Consider the following 22,370-nt stretch of genomic DNA (forward strand, 5'->3'; position numbering starts at 1 on the left):
ACCAACTTAATGCACTAATCTCTCCTCCTCCTCCTCCTCTCACCATGTATGAGAAATTCTTTCACCAATCCTTTCCTGCTATAACTGTAACCCTCTGGAACTCCCTCTGATCTAAACTTTCTCTACATACATCAATCTAGATAAATTCAACTCAAACATACTGACCTCACCATTCTACAAAGATCAGCGGAATGCTAGAAGCACTGCACTTTTATATTACAATATATAAAACTATGCACATCTAAGGACACACAAACTACGATAGGAAAAATGTTAATCTTTGGTAGTTTCAGTTAAAGTAAAGAAATGGTAGAAGAAGGGTGTCCAATAGCCATGGATACAAAGGAGCAAAAACTGATGATTGGAGGTGGGGCTGGTAGAAATTTAGAGACAGACAAAAAGTAAACAAAAAGCAAAAGAAACAGTTGAGAAGGTGATTCACTAAAGTTTATTTTATTTTGACAAAACCAGAAGTCTTTGTTATTGTTGTTGATGTACATAAAAATGAACTTCACACAGCCAGAAAAAAAAAATACTACTGATGTTGATGTTGCTGTCACTGGTGAGGGAAAAGGAACAGCAAAGAGAAAGATTACAAAGCAGGGTTAATAATAATAATAATGATTATTTCTAACATTAGCACAAGGCCACAAACTTTGATGGGGGGGATATAGTCAATTCTATCAATCCCCCCAGTATTTGATCAGTATTTTATTTCATTGACCTGAGTAGGATTTGAACTCAGAATGTAAAGAAAAGTAATTAAATGCTGTCCAGTACTCTATGGATTCTGCCATCTACTGCCCAATTTCTAACTTCGGCACAAGGCCACATATTTGGTGGGGAGAGGAGAGATATGGTTGATTATATCAACCCCAGTATTCAACTGGTACTTATTTTATCAACCTTGGAAGAATGAAAAGCAAATTTCACCTCATAACTAAATATACCAAGGCATTTGTCCACAGTTCTACCAATTCTGCCATCCATCATTTTTAGTAATAATAATAATGGCTTCAAATTTTGGCACAGGGCTAGCAATTTTAGGAGTAAGCCAATTACGTCGACCCCAGTACTTGATTGGTACTTTATTTATCAACCCTGAAAGGATAAAAGGCAAACTTGACCATGGCAAGATTTGAACTCAGAATGTAAAAATCCGAAAGAAATGCTGCTAAGCATTTTGTCCGGTGCACTAACAATTCTGCCAGCTCACAGCCTTAGTTGCAATAATAATAATACTAATAACCACTTGGATACACACCTTAGAAGTGGGGAGAGATGGGTCTTAGCTTCTTTACAAGATCTCAGTGACCCTTAAATGAAGAAAAAGCTCAGGAGAGTCATATGTGTTACAGAGAGAACTCCTGCATGATACACACACAAACACATACAGTTGACAATAGGTAACGGATAATAATAATGATAATAATAATAATAATGTAAATGAGATGAGAGCTGAGTTAATAACTGGGGACATTAACAAGGTAGATGTGGTAGGGTGGGGTAATTCTGATGCTGCACAGGGTAAATACAAAGACAATGAAATGATAGGAACAGGGTTCAAGTGGCAGGTGAGGCTAGGGCTTAACATGTAATGATCCCTGAGTAAAGGTTATATAAAATACATTCTGAAGGCGAGTCAAAGTGAATGAGTGAAGTAGAGGGGGAATAAAGATGAAAATGGAGATGAGAGTAGAGGTTGGGATGTAGGTGATAAAATTTAGAGAGAGTGAGGTTGATTTGCAAGTAAACCTTGGTCAAACTTTTGGTAGAGTTGGTAGCAAATGAAATATCTAGTAGTGACCCAAAGAACATGTAATCCTAGACACAGTTTACAGATTAGATTGAATGAAGTAACAGTGGATCTCCTCTTGGACTGTAATTCTGGTTTCATGATCTTAAGTAGATGTGACCTAAATTTTCTTCATGGACAGAGCACCAGTGGGTGATTTGGTACTTATTCTATAAATGGTGAAGTGAACAGAGGTAGAAGTGTACTGTATCCAAATATGGATGACTGGGTGTATAGAGTAATGGAGACTATCTAAGGAAGATGGTTGTCCATACCTTATATCACACTCAATGATTAAATTTAATGTAAGTAAATACCACAGGGAGGTACACCTAACTGTAAGTACTATTTTTAACATGGAATCGTGCTGCACACTGACCTCAAATCATGAATATTCTGTGTACACCAACCTGGAATCATGTAATATACAAACTAGCCAGACTTAGGATCATACAGTATACACATCAACCTGAAAAATGGTATACACACTGACTTGGGTTCATGATGTGTACACAGTAACTTAGGATCATGAGGTGGGCGACTCTGAACTGGGATCATATGGTGTATACTCCACCCTGGGATCACATGGTGTACACACTGACCTGGGAACATGTGATGTATATATATGTATTGAAGGATGGAGTAAAGTGAAACAGTTCCAAACATGGATTGAACCTGTATCACAGACTCACTTCACCAAGTGTTAACTAATTGTTATGGTGCTCACCGAAGAAGAAAGCATTTTCATTATGTTGTTGGGAAAGGATTGACCTATGAAGTGAAATATGAAAAGGTTAGTATGGGAAAGACTTCACTAATGGATATGACAGCAGCAGCTGTGACAGTTTAATATAGAAAGAACACTAATGGACACAGATTGACAGAGACAGACAGACATACACACATACACACATACAAACATAGACATATACACACACAGTAGCAGTGTTGAGTGTTTTTCACCAGTTTATTTCACTCAACTGGAACTACCAGACTCCCTTCGGTGACGTTTCACAGCAGGAGCAGCATCTGTCTCTGGTTCCAGGATAGGCGGTTCAGAATCTACAACAAACAACAACAGTGATTTCTTTATTATGATTTAATGATTTCTAAGCTTGACACAAAGTCACACCTTTTGAGGGAATGGCACATTAACCCATAGAACTATTTTACTGAGACCCAGAAGGATGAAAGTTAAAGTCAGTCACAGCAGGAATTGGACAAAGAATGTAAGCCAAATTCTACAATCTATTGGTTACATGCCCAACCGTCTACCACCCCATCAGTTTTTAAACAACAGCAACAACATTAATGAGTATAACTGGCAACTGACATTTACATGGAGGTGGGGTACTCCTGAAGTGATCAAATTATTATAAAATAGTTAGGAAAGGAACACTACTGAAATAAAGTGTTAGAAATAGTTATGAAAGCACACATAAAACAATTGCTAACATATGTATTGATATATTTGATGTATAAAATATTAAAAAACTGACTAGAAATAAACATAATAGGAAAACAAGAAAAATATTAATCAATGACAATTATTTTTCATTTTTCGAGCAAGCACAAAAGACAACTCTATATATATTTTGGTCTTATTCCAACCTCTTCAGAGAAGCAATCTTCTTGCAGAAATAATGACAGAAAAATAGAATTATTTTAAAATTACACAATTCTAAGATGCTCTCTGTATTGAATATGCCAACATCAACTTACCCATTGTTTTTCATACAAATGGCAGGCATGTCTGAATCATTTGTTCTATTATACTATCCTGTCTTAAAGGGACAAGAATAAACCCTAATCAACAGCCATCTGTGAAGAAAATGAGTCACTGATACCAACATTTTAGTATCTCAAAACGAAATCATAAAACAAACATTAAACTACAAAATGATGGCAAGTCAATCCTCCTTCACAGTCTGCAGCCTTAAATATGTAAAAGTAGAACATGGTGGCTGAGAAACATAGGATTGAAGGGCGGCACTGTAAAGTTGGTTGTCCATTACATTGACACCTGTGTTAAAGCAACAACAGTAAAGGCACTCCAACCTTTATCTAACCTTCATCTACCTACCATTTGTGTCTTCAGCACTGTCTTTTGGCTGGGAAGTTCTGTCTTCTCCCATCATACTTCTCGCTGTAACAAGAGAAACACCAGGATGAGTACACAGTGTGAACGGTTGTGTTGTGGTGAGAACACTATATGCAAGACTGTGAGATGAGGTCAGCACACAGTGTGTAAGGTTGAATGTTAAGGTGAGTACGCAGTGTGAGTTGTGTGTATAAGGCTGTGTCTAGTTGTAAGTACACTCTGTTTTTGTTTTTCATTGGTTGCATCTAGAGGAAGGGACTGTGCCCACAACCTTCAAAGGCTCTCCAAAGTCAGTGAGATTGAGGCCGTTAACATTTTGCTCGAACATTTGCAAATCAATGACCGCAAGAAAATAGGCACAGGAAAGGAATTACAGAGAGGGAACTGGGTGTAGTGGTTAGTGCAAGGAATGAAGAAAGAAGCAAGATGGGAATGACAGGAAGAGAGACGTATGAGTTGGGAGTGCTAGGTAGCATGAGATCAGCCAGTTCTGAGGAGAATTCTCTGTAGAAGAGACAGATAGGGAAGAGTTTGGGGTTTTGGCAAGCGACATCATGCCAAATCAGAGACATTTCTTAGGATGTAGACTAAGATGTATTTGCGTATGTATGTGTGTGTATAATAGTTAACACCATTCCATATATAGGAGCAGTACTTCATTGTGAGTCTCACCTGAGTTTTGTAGAGGGTTTGTAGCTGTTGGGTTGAAGGCTGAAGTATTTTCTGGATCTGAAAGAAGAAGGCCAGCTTTGTTATGTTGAGATGTGTTTACTAGGAGAAATCATCAGTGATAGTGAGGTAGTAGCTGTGCAGGTTCTAGTTGAATGTTGTTCATGTTTAGAGGAGTGAATGCAATGATGTTCTTTGCTATGTGCAGTGATTTTATCTTTGTGCTGCTAAAGTAAAGATGAGCATGATTCATAGATGGGAGTTTTCAGGGAATCTGTTCTGTTTGTGGAGTCAGCACAAATTTGATGTAAGATATCTAGGTTTCATGTGAATGATGTTAGGGTGTAATGAAGGGTGGCACCATTTGTGTAGGGGTGGGCATTCTTGAAGTGATGGCAAGTAAGTCATTTTACAAGAGCAAACGTGTAGGGACAAAACCAAATCCTGAGACACATCAAAGTTGACAAGTGTAGATTAGAGAGAGCTCTATTAGAGTACACTGTCGATCCAAGTGATACAAAACAGATGGATCCCCAAAACAAGCAGTTTTGCTCGATTTGCTTGCCATACACAACCAAAAGCTTTACTAATAACATGGCTTTCACTAAACTTCTCAAGGCCAAGAACACATTGGTAAATAATGCAAAAGAGTAGGTCACTTGTAAAACTGGTTTTTATGAAATTGTACAGGTGGTTATTAAGATTAGGGAGATTCATGGGGTTGGAGAAGGTTGATGTTAGTGACTGTCTCCATTGACTTTAAGATACCAAATCGATTGTTGTAGTTGGCAGGATTAGAGAAGTTGCTTTTCTTGGGGAATGAAACAAATTGTAGTTCATTTCCAAAGATCAGGACATATCTCTTTAGAGAGAAACAAATTGAACAGTATGATGAGGACAGGGACTAGGTGAGCACATTGAGGATAAATGAAAAGGATATTGTGGTGAGCACACAGTGTAGAAAGTTGTGCATTACTGTGAGTATTCAGTGTGTAAGGCTGCGTATTGTGATGAGTACATTGTATGTAAGATTGTGTTTTGTGATGTGTACACGTTGTGTAAAGTTATTGAAGCAAAAGACATCAGGGTGGCAAGGTCATGTTATTTGTGCTGTTTGTTTCTCCAACAAGAGTAAGAACATGCCATACAGTGTCTGCAAAATGATAATTAACTCTATCTTTCTTTAATTATTACTGTGGGATGATTTTAAGATATAACATTTCTCAATCAAGCATAAAATTGAATGTTCTGAGCTCTTGCAGTTTGGGGTGGAATTTGTCCAAGACTCATTCTTACTTTACTTTGCCAAATGTATTTTGTGATTGGTGCAGTGTTTTCTTTGTCACTGTGTTGAAAACATTACATTGCTTTCAAAACACACTTGGCAAAAGATAGGTGTGTCTTCAGGCACGACAAGGTCGAGCTTGGACTGAGCCACCTCATACAATAATAGTTCAAAACCTGCAATTCATATTTAACAGAGAAGTATTATACATAAACCACAGAAAGGTAGAGATAATGTCAACTTGCAGACTATGAAATTATGGATACCTCTTTTCTGAGCAACAACAGAGAGAGCACAGGTAACATCACACATCACATAATATAGTGCCATCTTGTCTTTTGCTTCACCAGCTGAGACAAAGTCCAGTGAAGATCACTGTATCCAAATCCCTAGATACTAGTGTAAAATCATAGTATGAATGTGGCTACAAGTACTCTGTGTGTGTTTGTGTGTGTGAGAATACATAACATAGTATGTTTGATAAATATAAAAAAAAATTATATATATATATATGATATAAAAATACAGTCATGTATTTATAATAATAAATTGATAAAATTACAAGTAGAATACAGTGCTATCAAAAGTTTCATACGGATGCATATATTCAGGCCCCATACCTCAACATGTTTCAAGATATTATGAATACATTTTGAACATTTTCAACTCACACATATATGAATGAGTGTATCAGCATGAAACCTTTAGCAGCCAAGTATTGTTCTCTTTTTACTTGATAGATTCATGAATAAATTCAGACTGATAAGGAGTTTCAGACAGATTCAAATATATATATATATATATATGAGGAGAGAGAGGAGATGAGAGAGAGAGAGGAGAGAGAGATGAGAGAGAGAGGAGGAGAGGAGAGGAGAGAGAGAGATAGAGACGAGAGTGAGGCGAGAGAGGAGAGAGAGCGAGAGAGAGAGAGGAGAGAGAGAGAGAGAGGAGAGAGAGAGGAGCTACAGAGTTGATATATGATAAAGTTTAGCACACTTACCCATCCTCATGTCAGAATCAGCCTCAGTGCTGTCCTGGGAGTATTCTTGGTTTGATTGGTCAGGAAATGACATGTTAGAGTTGGAGTCATCGTTCATGCATGTGTTGCCGGCACCATACATGTCACTGTAGTTGGAACCCTGGGACTGCATTGTGTTGCCCTCGTCTGTGTACAGAGATGAGCCTACAATACCAGGGTAACAAGTAAAGCATGCAAACAGCTGATGCTGCTTCGCTGCACAGTCCTCCAACTTACTGTACACTCACACAGACAATACCATTATCACTTACAACATAATTCCAGTCACCACACACATCAATCACTCACTCACCTTTTCCCACACCTTCACACACAACAATTACCACTCTCGCTCAGTATCACCCATTATTGACACCTGATCACCACTATCAACAACAACACAAAAGATAGAAAGAACAGTAAGAAATAGTTAAATCTGACCCCTGCTGCTGTCAGTCCCTCCTCAACTAACCGGTTAGATTCCACAGTAACCAGTTGGTTAGATTCCTGGTTATATATCATATATCAGTAGTTTAGAACTCACAATAACTAATAGCAGGGCGTTTCTATGCAATCACTCGTCTTACTAAAAATAACAGCTAAGTCTCCCTTAAAACCAACACCATAATTCTTCAAAAAGGCAACATTGAATAATAATCCAAGATAATATGTCTGAATAAAAGGCAGGTTGGTCACAATCGAAAAACCTTCTGTCATAAGTTGCTTGACCAAGTTTAACCTGGGACTAAACAACATTTAAAGTGGAAGGATATAGACAATTTAATGAACCCTAGGATTAGAATGGTTCTTATTTTTCTGACATTAGAAGGTTAATAAGCAAACTTGACTTCAGTGGGAGTTAAACTCAAATGAACAAAGGGACACAAATTCTACAACTCTACTACAACTGCCACTTACAAAAGATGATGTTTTCAACATGTACTTGGCCACAAAGTTGGGTGTAGTGGATTGTATTGGCCTCACAAGGATAAAAAGACAAATCTCTATTTAGTAGTATTTGAACACCAGAGAGAGAGGGAGAGAGAGAGACATGCTTTACCACAACTGCCACTTACAGCCCTTCATGATGATAATAACAAGGACAGAGAAAATGTAAAATGTAAATGCTGGTAAAAGGCTCCTTGTAGGATTAAGTAACCTTTTTTTCAGAATCACAATGTTTAATAAGGCCAGTGTGCTCAACACTAATTACTTGAGTTTAAGCAGATGAGAAATACACAAAGCACTCTTGACATGTGCAGAGAGATTATATATAGTTTTTTTTTTTTTACCCAACAAAAGAGATTCTGTTCAGTACTAAAGACCAGGAAATTTCAGTGTGGCCACTGCTTACAGTGTGCCTGCTTACAGCTCAATAGATTAAGCTGCTGGCAAGAGTGAGTTAAATATCTTGTCTATATGATACAACAGTGTTGTTGAGAGGAAATGAACAAACTCCTCCACAGGTTGCCCAGCATATTAGCAAATCAACCTCCTGCAGTTCTATATAAGTAAACTGAAGAAATGTAGAATATTGTGGTCCATCAAGAAATACAACACACCAGCATATTTCACCTGATGACCCATTCATTTAACCACTTTATCATCTTAACTCTACAAAAGGATATTGACATTTAAGGAAAAGAAGGCAACATAGTTTCAGCAGTAACTATGTCAATGAAATGTGTTATCCCAGTGAAAAGAAAAATAAAACAATAAAATAAATTAAAATACATATAAATATTTTTAAACCAAAAAAAAAAACACAACATTAATAAGTATCAAAAGTGACAAAGTTGCAAAAATAAAATAAAAATAATACATATATAAATAAAAAAAACAACAAAACATCACAAAAGTTACAAACATGTAGACAAGCCATTGTTTGTAGTTGTAACATGTGTTTGAGCCCAACCCAGCATACAACATCCCACCATGTACAGAAACCAGCAGTGTAGAGGTGTACAGAATTAGATCAGCTACTGCTATAGTTTCATATTTCCACAACGAGTATTCCAGTTGTTTAATCTCCTTTACAAATATATGACTTTGTGGCAATGAAAAGTACTGAAATATTTAAAGGGCAACTGTTGACTTTCCTTTTCCCCCTATGAAGTCAAATAAGTATGAGTGTACCAAGATCAGTTCAAGCAGCTACATTCCTCCTCTAGAATGTGTGATCTTGAACCAATGCAAAAAATCAATATTTGAAGGGGAAAGGTTATGTAATAAACTAAGATTCTTAGTTTAACAAATTCAGTCAGTCTCTTGGAGAAAACTCATAAGGTGAAAATAATTAACTCCTATACTACAGATGTATTTATTTGTCCTCTATGTAATTAACATACAAATTTGAGAGCCAATGAGAAAGTATTCAGAAGGATAAATAGCAACTAAATTCCCCATAAATCATGCCCTATCTTATAGAAGGACAGAATACATTAAATACTGTAGTCCTAAATACCCGTAAAAGGCAGGCTGACCATGGCTGGAATGTCTTCAATCATAGGCCTGCCTTATCATAGTTGACATGAGATTAGTCAATGTTTATTTATAGTCTCTCTCTAGTGAGAGAAGAGCATATGCATACTTCCTAACTCTCTTTATAAAAATATTTAAAGAATCTTTTAAAATAAGGCACTTGCATGGGTGTATGTATGTATATATATAAAAACAATAGTAAAGTCCAATCTGAGATTATAGAACATTCATTAGCATGTGAGATATGTATAGTTCCACTCTACCATTGGGTTTGATATTCTTTTTCACTCTCAAATTGGTATTTATAAAAGGTATAATATTTAAAGTATATGCACACATATGAAAGAAAGAGAAACTAACTGCAATGGTAGTAATATACACAACAGAAATAGTGTGTATACAAAGAAACAAGTAGTCAATCTTAAGGCAGAAGTAGCAGATTTTCAAGTTTTAAATGATAGCATTATATACTACTGTCATTCATTTCATTAATTTTTTTTTTTAAGTCAAGAAGTAAGGTAGTGCCTATAACCTGCCTCTGAGAAGGTGAAAAGCGGGAGGAAGGTATCCTCAAACCAGAAACCAAGGTGTCAAGTTATAACATTAATCTGGATGATGGAAAAAATCTACCACCTAAGTCAGTCATGGCAGAGTACAAAAAAAAATTGGGAACAAATAATACAAGGCCTCTGGCCTGCCTACTGACAGCCATGGATTGGTACTTTTTTTTTTATTGACCCCCAAAGGAGGAAAAGCAAAGTTGACCATGGCAGGATTAGAACTCAAAATGTGCACTGAGTCAACAAATACTGTAAAGCACTGTCTGATGCGTTAATGACAGTCAATTTTCCAAATTTTAACAAACTTACCAACTTGAAATGTGTGTGTGAAAACAATGTGCTTCATACACAGCTGTAGGAATGTAAATGGTACTTAGTATAGGAAGTTTACAGACACCATTGACATGTAATAAGTACCTAGGTACAGGTTACAAATCATGGTGCAGTATGGATTAAACCACACACACACAATGTAGTTGCTTATGCTGTTTCACCTTAAACAGCAGGAAACAGTTGCATGAACATGTGTACCAAATGGACAAAAAACAAACAAAAAGTATCCCTTTTCCTTAAGGATAATTTTTATAATAATTATTTTTATAATAAATATTTTCATAATTATTTTTATAATAATCATTTTCACTTATAGTACAAAACCTATCATAATATAGTAGAAAAACTATTATAATTATAGTACAAAAACTATAATTGTTAGTTCCTCACACAATAAAATTTACAATCTCATTATTGAGGTGTATTGTAAACTATTCATTTTTCTTTGCATCTGGTGCATACATAAATTAATTTGAGATTCCCACATTGTACAAATGTACATCAATTGATGATGTACACTATTCTCTAATGGAACATCAATTGATGATGTCTTCAATTTAAGGGTTATCAGATACTGGTGTGAAGAATCAGATGTGTGCGTGTGTATATATGCCTCTACCAATTCACTGATTCCAATGACTGGTAAATATATACTTATCTTTTTTCTTGTGAAAATGTGAGGGAAAATAACCAGTATTTCCACGTATTAATGATTGTCAGTCAAGAGAAACCTGATAGATAGTTTTAGGTAATGTCTATAGAACAGTTCAATTAATTTTGATTGGATTATACAAATACATAAATTTAAAGTTTTAAATATCCAGGATTAAACCAAACCCGTCTGCTCTAAGAAACAGAAGAGATCAACAGAGAAAGAGTTAGGCAGTGATATACAAAAAACACAGACATATGTAACAGTGAGCAGAAACATATATAAGCTTGCCCAATTTCAATTTTTGTTTTGTAATATTTTAGTAAATTAGAAAAATATAAACATTCAAAAATGAACAAGCTTATTATATACAAATACATAGAGACATATGTCCAATAAGTGTGAAGATTTCTCAAATATATAAAACATAAAGGCAACATTACTTAAGGGACACAATTTGTTTCTATACACACATATACACAAACACACACATGCATGAATGTGTTTGAAAAGTCTGACAGAAAGAGAGAAGGGAAAGAAACAAGGAATAATTAACCAAGACTAATTGATGTACTACCATTAGCAGAGAGGCTGTCCTCAAGAGGCGGTACATTGCCAGGCACCAGAGAGGAACAGTTAGAAGTAACATCAGCAGAGTCGGCTGCGGGAGATGGGTGATGTTGACCATTGGTCTTGGTCTCACTGGAGGTGGAGGAGGCATTGGTTACATTAGCAACAGGAGCAGGTGCTGGCTGTGCATTCTGCCCTTCCTGGGTGGCATTAGTAGCAGATTCAGCGCCATCTAGTGGTGGAGATTTGGTTGTCACTGATGAAGCTGCTACAGGTACAATGTCAGCAGGACATAACAGAAGAAAAAGAAAACATAAATTTGAAAGAATTAAAAGCTAAAGAAAAAACAGAAAATATAATACATAAAAACAAATGTTTACCAAATGTTTAGGAATAGAACAAGGAATTATGATCAAAGATTGAACTGTAGTTTAGAGCACTTTTCTTTAAATATACAAAAATAAATAAAATAGAAACAGATTATTGATTTGTAAAAGACAAAAAATGCAATTACTTGAGCCAACATTAATTAGATGAAACTGATTAATCAATAATCAAGTATTAGTAGCTAATGAAGAATTACTATTAAATACAGACGTTGTTGATAATATTCATAACATTCCTTTTATATATATATATATATATATATATATATATATATATATATATATTTAAAACAAATGATGTCACTAAAGTGTAGCTGAGTTAGATGAAAGCAATGAAAAATACATACTTTGACTGTTTGAATCTAAATTCTGAGGTTCAACAGGTTTTTCGGGCTCTTTTTCATGACGTTTTGAGGGTCCTTTTCTTTTGTAGATGATGTGGTGAGCAGCACCATTTCTCTAGAGAAAGAAAATAAAAGATGAAATTAATTAGAAATAAAATTATTATTACAAGTAGCACTGTCACTTTACTTTTGCAACTTATCTGGCCAGAAACTTTATTTCCTTGCAGGCCTTTCTTTGACAGCATTTAAACTCAAGGAAGATAAAAACAGTTTTACACTCTGTATCTTCATTCCCCAAGTAGAATAACAAAAAAAAAAGTATTAACCATTTTTAGCCAAGACAGATGACACTGCTCATTCATATAATCATCTGGTATAGAAAAACAAGTAGTCACAAAGTAAAAACTTATTTAACTAAATATCTAATTTTACTGAGATTGTAAATTCTACACATACATCACAATATATAAGGCTCAAGATGACGAGCCTTATGGAGGAGATGACAGAAGATCAAGATAATTAGTCATTTATTGTGCTCAGGAAACCCCATCCAACACAGTATAAAATGATATCCTAAAACTACATGATATACTTGTAGGTGTGGGGACTCTACTCTTTCTGTGCCCTGTCAAGCATTTCCCCAATTCTTATCTCCTCAACTATGATGCTACTAAGCTGCTGTAATGACCTGAGCTCAGAATTTGTACATATTACAACCCTTCCACACCCCACCACTGTAGGGAACCACTTCCATTCCTCATTATCATCCCTACCCATACTATTTCTACCAACCACTTCCTTGCTGTGCCTTGAACTCTGTACCCTCCACTATACATCATTCTAAACATATCTCTTACCTGCTATCATTTTCAGTGCCCTTTCATATCTATCAACATGTTCCACTTACTATAGCCCCTAGTGCTGCCCCCACCCCCCACATACACACACTATCAAGTCGTTGGCATTAGGAAGGATGTCCAGCTTTGCAGCTTGCTGGATCCTGAGAAACCATTCAACCTATACCAGATGGAAAACAGATAAATGATGATGATGTATCAGGTTGAGTAAAAAGTAAGCAATGTTTCGAAACATAAAATTCTTCACAATATATTTCAACAATGCAGAAATTTTATTCATAAGTAAGTACCATTACAATCAACACATTTTTGCCAACTAAAATCTGGAGTTCTGAGCTGATGAACTCTTTGAATGCACTTTCAGCATTGGCTTGATTTTTGAACTCCTTCTCTTACGGGAAACAATCAAGGTGCTTGAAAAAGTAGTAGTCGGTAGGAGAAAGGTCTGGGGGAATAAGCTAGGTATGGAAAAACTTTGTAGCCAAGTTCCCTCCACTTCTGGAGCATCATTAGTGAAATGTGTGGTCGAGCATTGTCATGAAGAATGATTGGCCCTCTTCTATTGACCAGTCTAGGATGGAGAAGTAACAGTTTTTTGTTCATTTTGGCAATTTCATGGCAATGTTTCTGTAGTAATGGTATTTCCAGGTTTTAAGAAGTTATAGTGAAGTCCAGCAGTATATTACCAAACAGTCACCATAACCTTCCTTTTGAAGAGCTCAAGTTTAGATAAGGTTTTCAGTGCTTTACCATGGTCCAGCCACTGTGAAGAATGGTTTTTATTATTGTACAGAATCCACTTTTCATCGCAAGTTACAATACAGTCAAGAAATGGATCTGTCTGATTACGGAGAAGAAACAACGAGCAAATTTCATATCTGTGCATTTTTTGATTTTCATTTAAATTATGCGGTACCCATTTGTCAAGCTTTTTTGATTTTCCAACCACATGCAAATAGTTGCAGGCAGTTTTCTGGCTTACTTAAAGTTCTTTTGCCAGTTCTCGAGTTGTTTTGCATGGATCTTTCTCAATAACGGTCTTTAATTGACCATCATTGATGACAGATAGGCCTCCACTACACTCACGATCTTCAAGGCTCAGGTCTCCACTGCAAAATTGCTCAAACCATTTTTGAGCTCACCACTCACAGTTCATTTCCTCAACAAATGCTTTGTTGATATCGCAAGCAGTTTCAGCTGCTTTATACTTGAATATCGTGCTTTGACAATTCCATTTCAGATGATTGTAACAATGGTAAAAAAAATATCAATTTTAATTTATTGATGCATTTATTGATGCCAGTATTATCAGACAATTGCAAAAAAACAAAAAAAAAAAAAACGTCTAAAAGAAATTTATAACTCTGCAAAAATCCAGTACAAATTCTTCATGGTTCAAAACGTTGCTTACTTTTTACTCAACCTGATATATATTGGCTAGAGAAAGATCAGGTTTAAAAGTGGGGTATGAAAACAATTTTGTATTTCAGATATAGGTTTATTGAGAGCTTTAGGGCAGCAGTGAAATTTAGAAAAAAGGGTAAGCTATTTGATTAGTAATTCATTGCTCTTGACTATAAAATCACTGTAGACTTTTAGTTGAAGATTTGGATAGGACAATCTTATGTTCTTCAGTTCACTTGTCAAGAATAGATGCTAACAAATCTAGAAATGTTAAATGTTAAACTGATGTCCTATTCAAGAGGAAATATAACTATCAGCCATTTAGCATTAAACCAGAAGTAGTCAACAAGGGAGCTGCTGTTTAGTTGCTTGATTTCTCATAAAGAGCAACCAAATCTTTTTAAAATCACATTCTGATATCTTAAAAAAGGATGGACACATCAAATAATATAACCTTAGAAACACTGAAGATTTGATGGTAAGATCACTGTCTAAATGCCTTTGGTCCTAGGTCTGCTCAATCAGAACAATATAAACTTGGATAGTGCGGTGTCTGTACGATAATTAGACAGATATGTAAGTGAAAGCACACATAATGCTTAATAAAATTTTGGTTTCAAATTTTGGCACAAAGTCAGCAATTTTGGAGGAAGAATTACATTGACCCCAACTGGTACTTATTTTATCAATGTTGAAAAGATAAAAGACAAAGTTGATTTGAAATTTGAACTCAAAACGTAGACGGGCAAAATGCTTCTAAGCATCTTGCCTTGGCGTCCCAACGATTCTGATAGCTTGCTCCTTTAAAGCTTAATAAAATATTTTTTTTTAAATCTACAGTATATTCAGTTGGTGGTAAAGGAAAATATTGTTAGATTAACCAATGTTATTAACTTAACTTTGCCCTTCATCCTTCAGGGTTGATAAAATATCATTAACCAAGTACTGGCAATATAAAATTGGCTGCCTGGTGCCAATACTGGAAATCATAAATTTAACAATAAATCGTCATGTTTAATGAATTTTCAAGAAATTCATTAAAGTTATCTCCCTTGATTGAAGACCCACCACCACCACCACCATCACCTCAAAAACGCCTTCAACAAAATGGGTAATAATTAGAACACATTTGTAAGTCATTGCAATTTCCTTCAACCCAGTCTCTATGTGATTGTCCATCCTGCAAGAAATAGCAGTCAAATGTCACTCAAGTCACATTCTATTGTAATAAAAGGCAGCACATATTGGAAAATGTAATTCTAGAATACTATGTTTAAATAAATGTTAGGAATGTTTTTGATCAGAGGTTAGCTGGATTAGGATTAATCTTTGTTGAAATAACTAAAAGAAATAAAATTCATATAAAATGGTGATGATTTTCTATTACTACAACTGTTGCCACTAATATCACCTCTACTATTAATCCTTTAGCATTCAGATTACTCTGTCTAATGTAATGCTTATGTATTCACATCATTTTAAATTAATCATGCATTATTTCACAGCTTTGAGATTTCAATGATGTAATTGCTTATTTTTAAAGTGACACTACAGGGTAGGTGTGAAAGGTCGAATTTGACCAGCTTGAAGATAAAACAGGTAGAATATTTTGGCCGGATATGGCCGGCTTAAAAGCAAAAATGTCTAAGAACATGAAGTGAAAAACCAGAAAAGTAGTAACACTTACAGTATGCCTTCTGTTAACTGTGTAGAAAGCCTCATTTACCTGGGAAGGCTCTTGGTTTGACACTGGAAACAGAACAATAGAAAGTAAATAATAATGTGAGGAATGATGATGTAAGGATGTTGATTAGACATTATTGCTCAAAGACAAAAATAGTATAAGGGACAAAATACAAAACATGAAAATAAAAAATATAACAAGAAAATTTCCATACAAAGAAGGACAGCTACTTAGGTCCAATCAAAGAAATCCCCCAAAATCCCAATGACCCTGACTGCTAAGGGCAAATATCCTCTTATTTTGTTTCTCAGTCTACAGGCACATGTTCAAAGAAGGCTGGTTCACAAGTACCATAATCACTATTTAGGACATCAACTCCCTCTCTACCCTCACCTTCCTTTCCAAGTGAAACTTGAAAGGTTTAATGAGAGTGACCTATCTGTTTTTAGTCCTTTCAGCCTTGTCCATCACACTACTTTCACTGTTGCCACTAGGAAAACTAGTGCACTAAACAGAGGAAAACTGCTCTTCTTGACCACAGTACTCTTCTAGATGGAATTAGTTGATAGATGGACCAGTCCCACTCACAACAACAGCTGTCTGACAAAACTCTACAAATCAGGAACGCTAGTACACTGAATGTGTTATAATAACAGTTATGAACAGGCACAGATACCCTCTTCGCCCTTCCATACTTGAGACAATGGAACATGAAAGAGGTGACAACTGAAAGGAGAAATAGCTATAGCAGCACTTGGCTGGAACTCAATTTCAGCTGAAAAGGTTGGAGCAATGTAAAATAAAGTACCTGCTCAAAGACACAATGTGCTACTGGTCCAGGAATTGAATCCATAACCTTATGATAATAAAGCCAACATTAATGATGATACTGAATAAATGGATAGAACCACCATTGATGATGGCAACTAGAAATAATATATTAGTACATAGTTCATCATGGTGATAATGATTGTGAAAATGATAAAGATACTGATAATAATAGTGTAGAAATAACAAAACATTGATTATGGCAACTGGAAGCAGTATACAGTTCATAATGGTAGTGGTAGTGATGAATCAAACTCTAAGAAATATGAACATGAGAGAAAGGAACAGAGAAAAGAGGTTTATAAAGAAATGCTAAAGAACAAGAGATCAACACAAACCTGGTACCCATTTGTAAAGCTTCATTGTTGTGTCACCAATTGTTACCCATCTTTTCTCCCTGCAAAATAAAAGACATAATAGATATTAGTAAGACCAGAGGACTGGTGTTTGTCTTGCATGCTCACTTGCATATAGACAAGCTTTGTAGTCAGGTGACCTAAACAATATATAAATAATACTGTAATACAAAAATACAGGGCTATTTGCCCTGTAAGGCATAACAGCCAAATCTTCAAATTATACCTATCATCATAAAAAGAGAGGAACACACTGAACAATGTAGACTTAGATATACGATGCATGAGAGTAAGATGGCATAGTCACAACTAGAACATGTCTGACCATACTTATCCTCAATCAGGGTTGATCAAAAACTAAATAACAATATAGTATACATCTACATAAAAATCAAGTTATGGAAGTCTCTCTATATGGTCACTACCAACTAGAAATAATAGCCAAATCTTCCTCAAATCACACAATGCTTGAAAAAAGCAAAAAAAAAAGCACTTTCAATTATGAATTCCTAGATACATCATTTCTCAATAAAAGATGAGATGATCATAGCTAAAATACCTTTGTTCATAGTTTTGCTGAATTAGGTCTGACCTGGATTAAACAACAATAACATTCATGCAAATTAACAGTATAAACCAAAACACCAAGTAGATAAATATTAGAAGACTAACTTGAAGGCTATTTGTTCAAATCTATTGTAGTTGCTTCAATGTCTTTCTCAGAAAACTTTTTCTATTGTCTTAGTTCACCTGTTAGGACTATGTACCAGGCCAGCTAAACACGAGCCCAGTACAAAATTAACTGTTAGGAGTAGTACACCATCTAGATATAACTATGATATACTAGTGTCACATTCAGAAGACTATTCCTCCTGCATTTAACATCAACACCACACATACTCACACACACTAGTGAGTGACATTTACATATAAATTACATGCACACACAAGATATATCTACATATAAATACCACATACATCAGTAAAGTGTAAGACACACTCCAGAGGCACATCTATATAAACATCACATACATGTATCAGTTAGGTATACCTATATAAATACTTCACACACACACACACCAGTAAGGTACTTCTCTACAAATACCAAACACAACACCTTTTCAGCTAATAATTAAAATTATTTAAAAGAAAATTGAAATAAACTTTAAGCAAAAAAAAAAAAATAATAACCTAAGAACAAATCAAAATAATCCTTGAGCAAATTAAAATAGTAGATGTTTAGATAAAACTTAGATGTCTGTTTTGAATTGTTTGTATTTATGCTGATTTGTTTTAAGCCTGAATTCATTTCATCATTTGACTTAAGTCTACAATGCTGCATTTAATTATGGATGACAAAAGTCAGTCTCAAAGCAACAGTAACTTGCCTCAAGCTACAAGTTACTCTTACTTCACGAAGTGTCAAATAAGGAAACAATGGGAGTGCAAAGAAAAGTTTACACTTGAAAGTCATACACATATACTGTTTGTTACTAAATGAGAAGATTAGGAAACAGTGGCTACGGCACAGTGTTAAGACAGCATATAAATGAGTGCATTTAGAATGTGCATTACAGAGGTGTGTGTGGCAAAGTCTAGAAGGTAGAACATGAAACTATTGAGATGTGTTGAAGCTTTGTAAATACTTACATTCAATTTGTCCCAACATACTTGCTACAGTAGCAAGTATGTTGGAATATATTGATGTGCATTTACAACCAGAGAAACTATACTTTGTAGTTCTAAAACATTTTTTCCATAGGCTCATGAAAAAATTTTTTGGGTATTTACCAGTCAAAATTAAACTGTAATTATTCATTAATAAAAAAAAAAATAGTATTAGTTTGAAAGCATTACTTAATTAGAAAAAGATTTCACTTCAAGTTTATTAAAAATTGTTTTGAGTTTATTTTAATTTGCTTCAGGTTTATTTAAAAGTAATAGAAAAACTGTTAGTCCTAATTCTCTGAACAAGAGACATGCAGCAACAGTACTTTAGAGTAAAGTTTATTTGCCAACATAAAGTGGCAGTCCTGATTAGGATGAATGTCACTACTTTTTAGCCCCAGGGAAACATCATCTTCAGCTGGCTATCAACGCACAAACAGCATCATTACACTTTGAACAAGGGAGCTAGTGTCCCCACTCAGCTCAAAGTGATATCTGTGTACCAATGCTTTCTAGGTTATTTCTCTTCATCAGTACAGAATATTCACCCAGTCAGAGATGGCAGCACTAGGTCTTGTTCGAAGTTAGTGCATCGATAGTCAGCTGGAAATGCTTTCCTGGGGCTAAAAAGTAGTAACATTTGTCCTAATCAAAACTGCCACTTTACATTGGCAAATAAACTTTACTTTAAAGTACTGTTGCTGCATGTCTTACATTCAGAAACTTAGAACTAATAGCTCTTCTATTTGCGAGATCAGTGACTGTATGTCACTTTAAAAGTATATACTTCAAACAAGACCTAGTGCTGTCATCTCTAGCCAAGCAATTATTCTGTGCTGATGAAGAGAAATAACCCAGAAACTATTGGTACACAGATATCGATTTCAGCTGTTTCCCTTGTTTGAAGTGTAAGGATGCAGTTAGTGCATCGATAGCCAGCTGGAGAAGATGTTTTGCTAAAAGGTAGTAGCATTTGTCCTAATCAGGACTGCCACTTTACATTGGCAAATAAACATTATTTAAAATTGTCTTGCGTTTATATTAATTTGTGCTTGAAAAGCTGTAGAGAGGAACGTCTCTATAAACATACATGCACACCAGTCAGGTAAACACTGCATTCATTAGTTAGGTACAGTCATACAAATAAACCATCAGTACTTTTTACTATTCACAGAATAAGACAAGTTCATGTACATTAGGGAAATAGAATGCTGATATTTCAGGAATGGTTTTTCTACCATACCCAACATATTAGTGCTACTTACTTCTGTACATGGCACATGAATTTACTAAGTCTTACAAATGTAAATTTTATTTGTTTGTTTTATTCTAAATGATATGGTGTGATCTGAAGATTTGGCTGCTATTCCTAGCAGATTGAGTGACTGCATAAAGACTCTAGTTGACTAATGGTTAATTGTAGATGGTAGTTGTCTAGCTCTGTGAGAGCATTAACTAAACAGACTTGTGTAGGTAGTTGGTCAAATATCTAGTTGTGGTTCATAGATCTGATCTTTTGTGTTGACCTTTCATTATTCAACTGATACTCTATCTGTGACCTTCCTATGCATTTTTTTTTTCTTTTTTGGCAGGCATAATATATCTAGGTCTACATTATCCAGTGTGTTATTGCTTTTATAAGATGTTTGGGTAGGTTTATCTGTGGAAGAAATTTAGTATAGTAAGTCTTCAAATCAACCACTAATTTAAGAGGATAATATTTCAGTTTATCAGAGCACAGGTAACACTCTCTCATCATCTACATTGTTTCCCAAAGCTCACCCAGCTAGAAATAACAGTTAAATCTCTCTGAAATTACATCCTACCATCTTTAAAAAAGGATGCATTGGATAAGGTAGTCTCGGGAAAAAGATGGGATGGTCACAGTTGGAGTACCTTTAATTATAGGTCTTTTCATTCTGAATTGAATACCTCCATCAAACAACAACAGCCACCGCTGCTGCCAGCATCAGTACCCATTCTCTTTAAAATACTGTCTCTTAAACATGAAGATTTATAGAGAGAAATTGGGAATTTTTTCAAGACAAGAGGGAATCAAAACTAAATATAGAATAAACACAGCTAGCTAGAGGAGCTTCTCTCTAACTGAGTGGCATATGGAAAGCACACACACATGAAATTGAACAATTGAGTTATACAGTCACGACACTACTGAGAGTGAAGAATCAGAAGTAGGGTTAAGTGGCATTCATGCCTTTCTCAGAGATAATAGCAATGGGAAAAAGGCAACATACTGACCTTAAGATATCAAAATGATTCCTAACATAAACAAGATTGTATAAATTTAAAGCTAAGAATGAAAAGGGAATTAAGTAATACACATGTTTCTTCCTAGCATTAACATAGAGAGATGAAATGCCCCCAAAACAAAAATTGTCTTGAAAAAAAAAATTTTTTTTGTTTTTTTTTTCGCATTAGCACAAAGCTGTAGATTTTACAGGATTGTGTATGATAATAATACTTTTTCCAAGATAGAATGGAAATGATTTGAAATGGGCTTCAATAGCCCCAAAAAGTTACCTTATTAAATTTAAAAAATATTTAAAAAACTTTACATAAAACAATATTAATACCTTTCTCAAGGCATAATGCTCCCAAAATATAGAACCCATAAAAACATTGCTACTGTCATTTTTGGTTTCCTCACCCTACTACCAGTTTCAAGAGATGCACATATCTCATACATGAATATATACTCTCTGAATTAAAATTTTAAGTCTGCTTCTTCACCAGCAGCCTAACATCTTCCTTCTAAACACTCTTCCTGCATCATCTTATCCCAGTCTTAATGCTGATAGAGAAAACATAAAAATGATGAAGGAGAGGAAGAAAAAATTTAAATCTCTTTTCAGTTATTGATTATTTTCAACAACATCATTTATTTTCAGTTTAGTTTTTGTGATTTTACTTGGTTCAAACTCGTGTCAAGGAAATATTGATCTGTTTTACTCTACTCTCCAACACTAGAGATGATCTTGCTAGCTAGCTTCTTTCCTCCTCCTCCTCCTCTCTCTCTCTCTCTCATACACATACAAACTATCTTTGTAGTCTGCTGCCAGACAACTCTCAACTAGATTCTCTTCCTAGCACTCGCTACCCTGCTCTCTCTTTCTCCTTCTAAATTCTCTAATATATTTACTCTTCTCTTTTTACACTTCCTTTTCTTTACTCTTGCCAGCTCCTTAAACCCTACTCTCTAGATTCTTTCTCTTGTCATTCTCTCATATTCTTCTATCTGTCTATCTCCCTTTCCAGATACCCCTCTTGATTTCATATACTCTCCCTCTTTCCAGTTATCTTCTACTCTAGATTCTCCTTCTGGTCCTTCATTCTTCCAAACCCCCATTCTATCAATCCA

At 35.2% G+C, this 22,370-nt stretch overlaps 1 protein-coding gene across 4 annotated transcripts in view; it reads right to left on the minus strand.

Annotated features, from left to right (window-relative positions):
- Positions 1-420: 420 nt before the first annotated feature.
- LOC115212735 (B-cell CLL/lymphoma 7 protein family member A) overlaps positions 421-22,370 on the minus strand; it is a 38,122-nt gene continuing 16,172 nt past the window's right edge. Inside the window, exons 2-9 of one of the 4 annotated variants that reach the window (XM_029781379.2) lie at positions 17,306-17,364; positions 16,143-16,204; positions 12,198-12,309; positions 11,472-11,729; positions 6,851-7,033; positions 4,569-4,625; positions 3,879-3,941; positions 421-2,857 (exon numbers count right to left, since the gene is read on the minus strand). In XM_029781379.2, coding sequence (XP_029637239.1) covers positions 2,772-2,857; positions 3,879-3,941; positions 4,569-4,625; positions 6,851-7,033; positions 11,472-11,729; positions 12,198-12,309; positions 16,143-16,204; positions 17,306-17,364 — 880 coding nt within the window. In that variant the 3' untranslated portion in view covers positions 421-2,771. Of the gene's footprint in view, positions 2,858-3,878; positions 3,942-4,568; positions 4,626-6,850; positions 7,034-11,471; positions 11,733-12,197; positions 12,310-16,142; positions 16,205-17,305; positions 17,365-22,370 lie in introns of all 4 variants that reach the window. The other 3 variants (XM_029781380.2, XM_029781378.2, XM_029781381.2) reach the window with 3 other exon arrangements.

Source organism: Octopus sinensis, linkage group LG6 (assembly GCF_006345805.1).
Source record: "Octopus sinensis linkage group LG6, ASM634580v1, whole genome shotgun sequence".
NCBI lineage: Eukaryota > Metazoa > Mollusca > Cephalopoda > Octopoda > Octopodidae > Octopus > Octopus sinensis.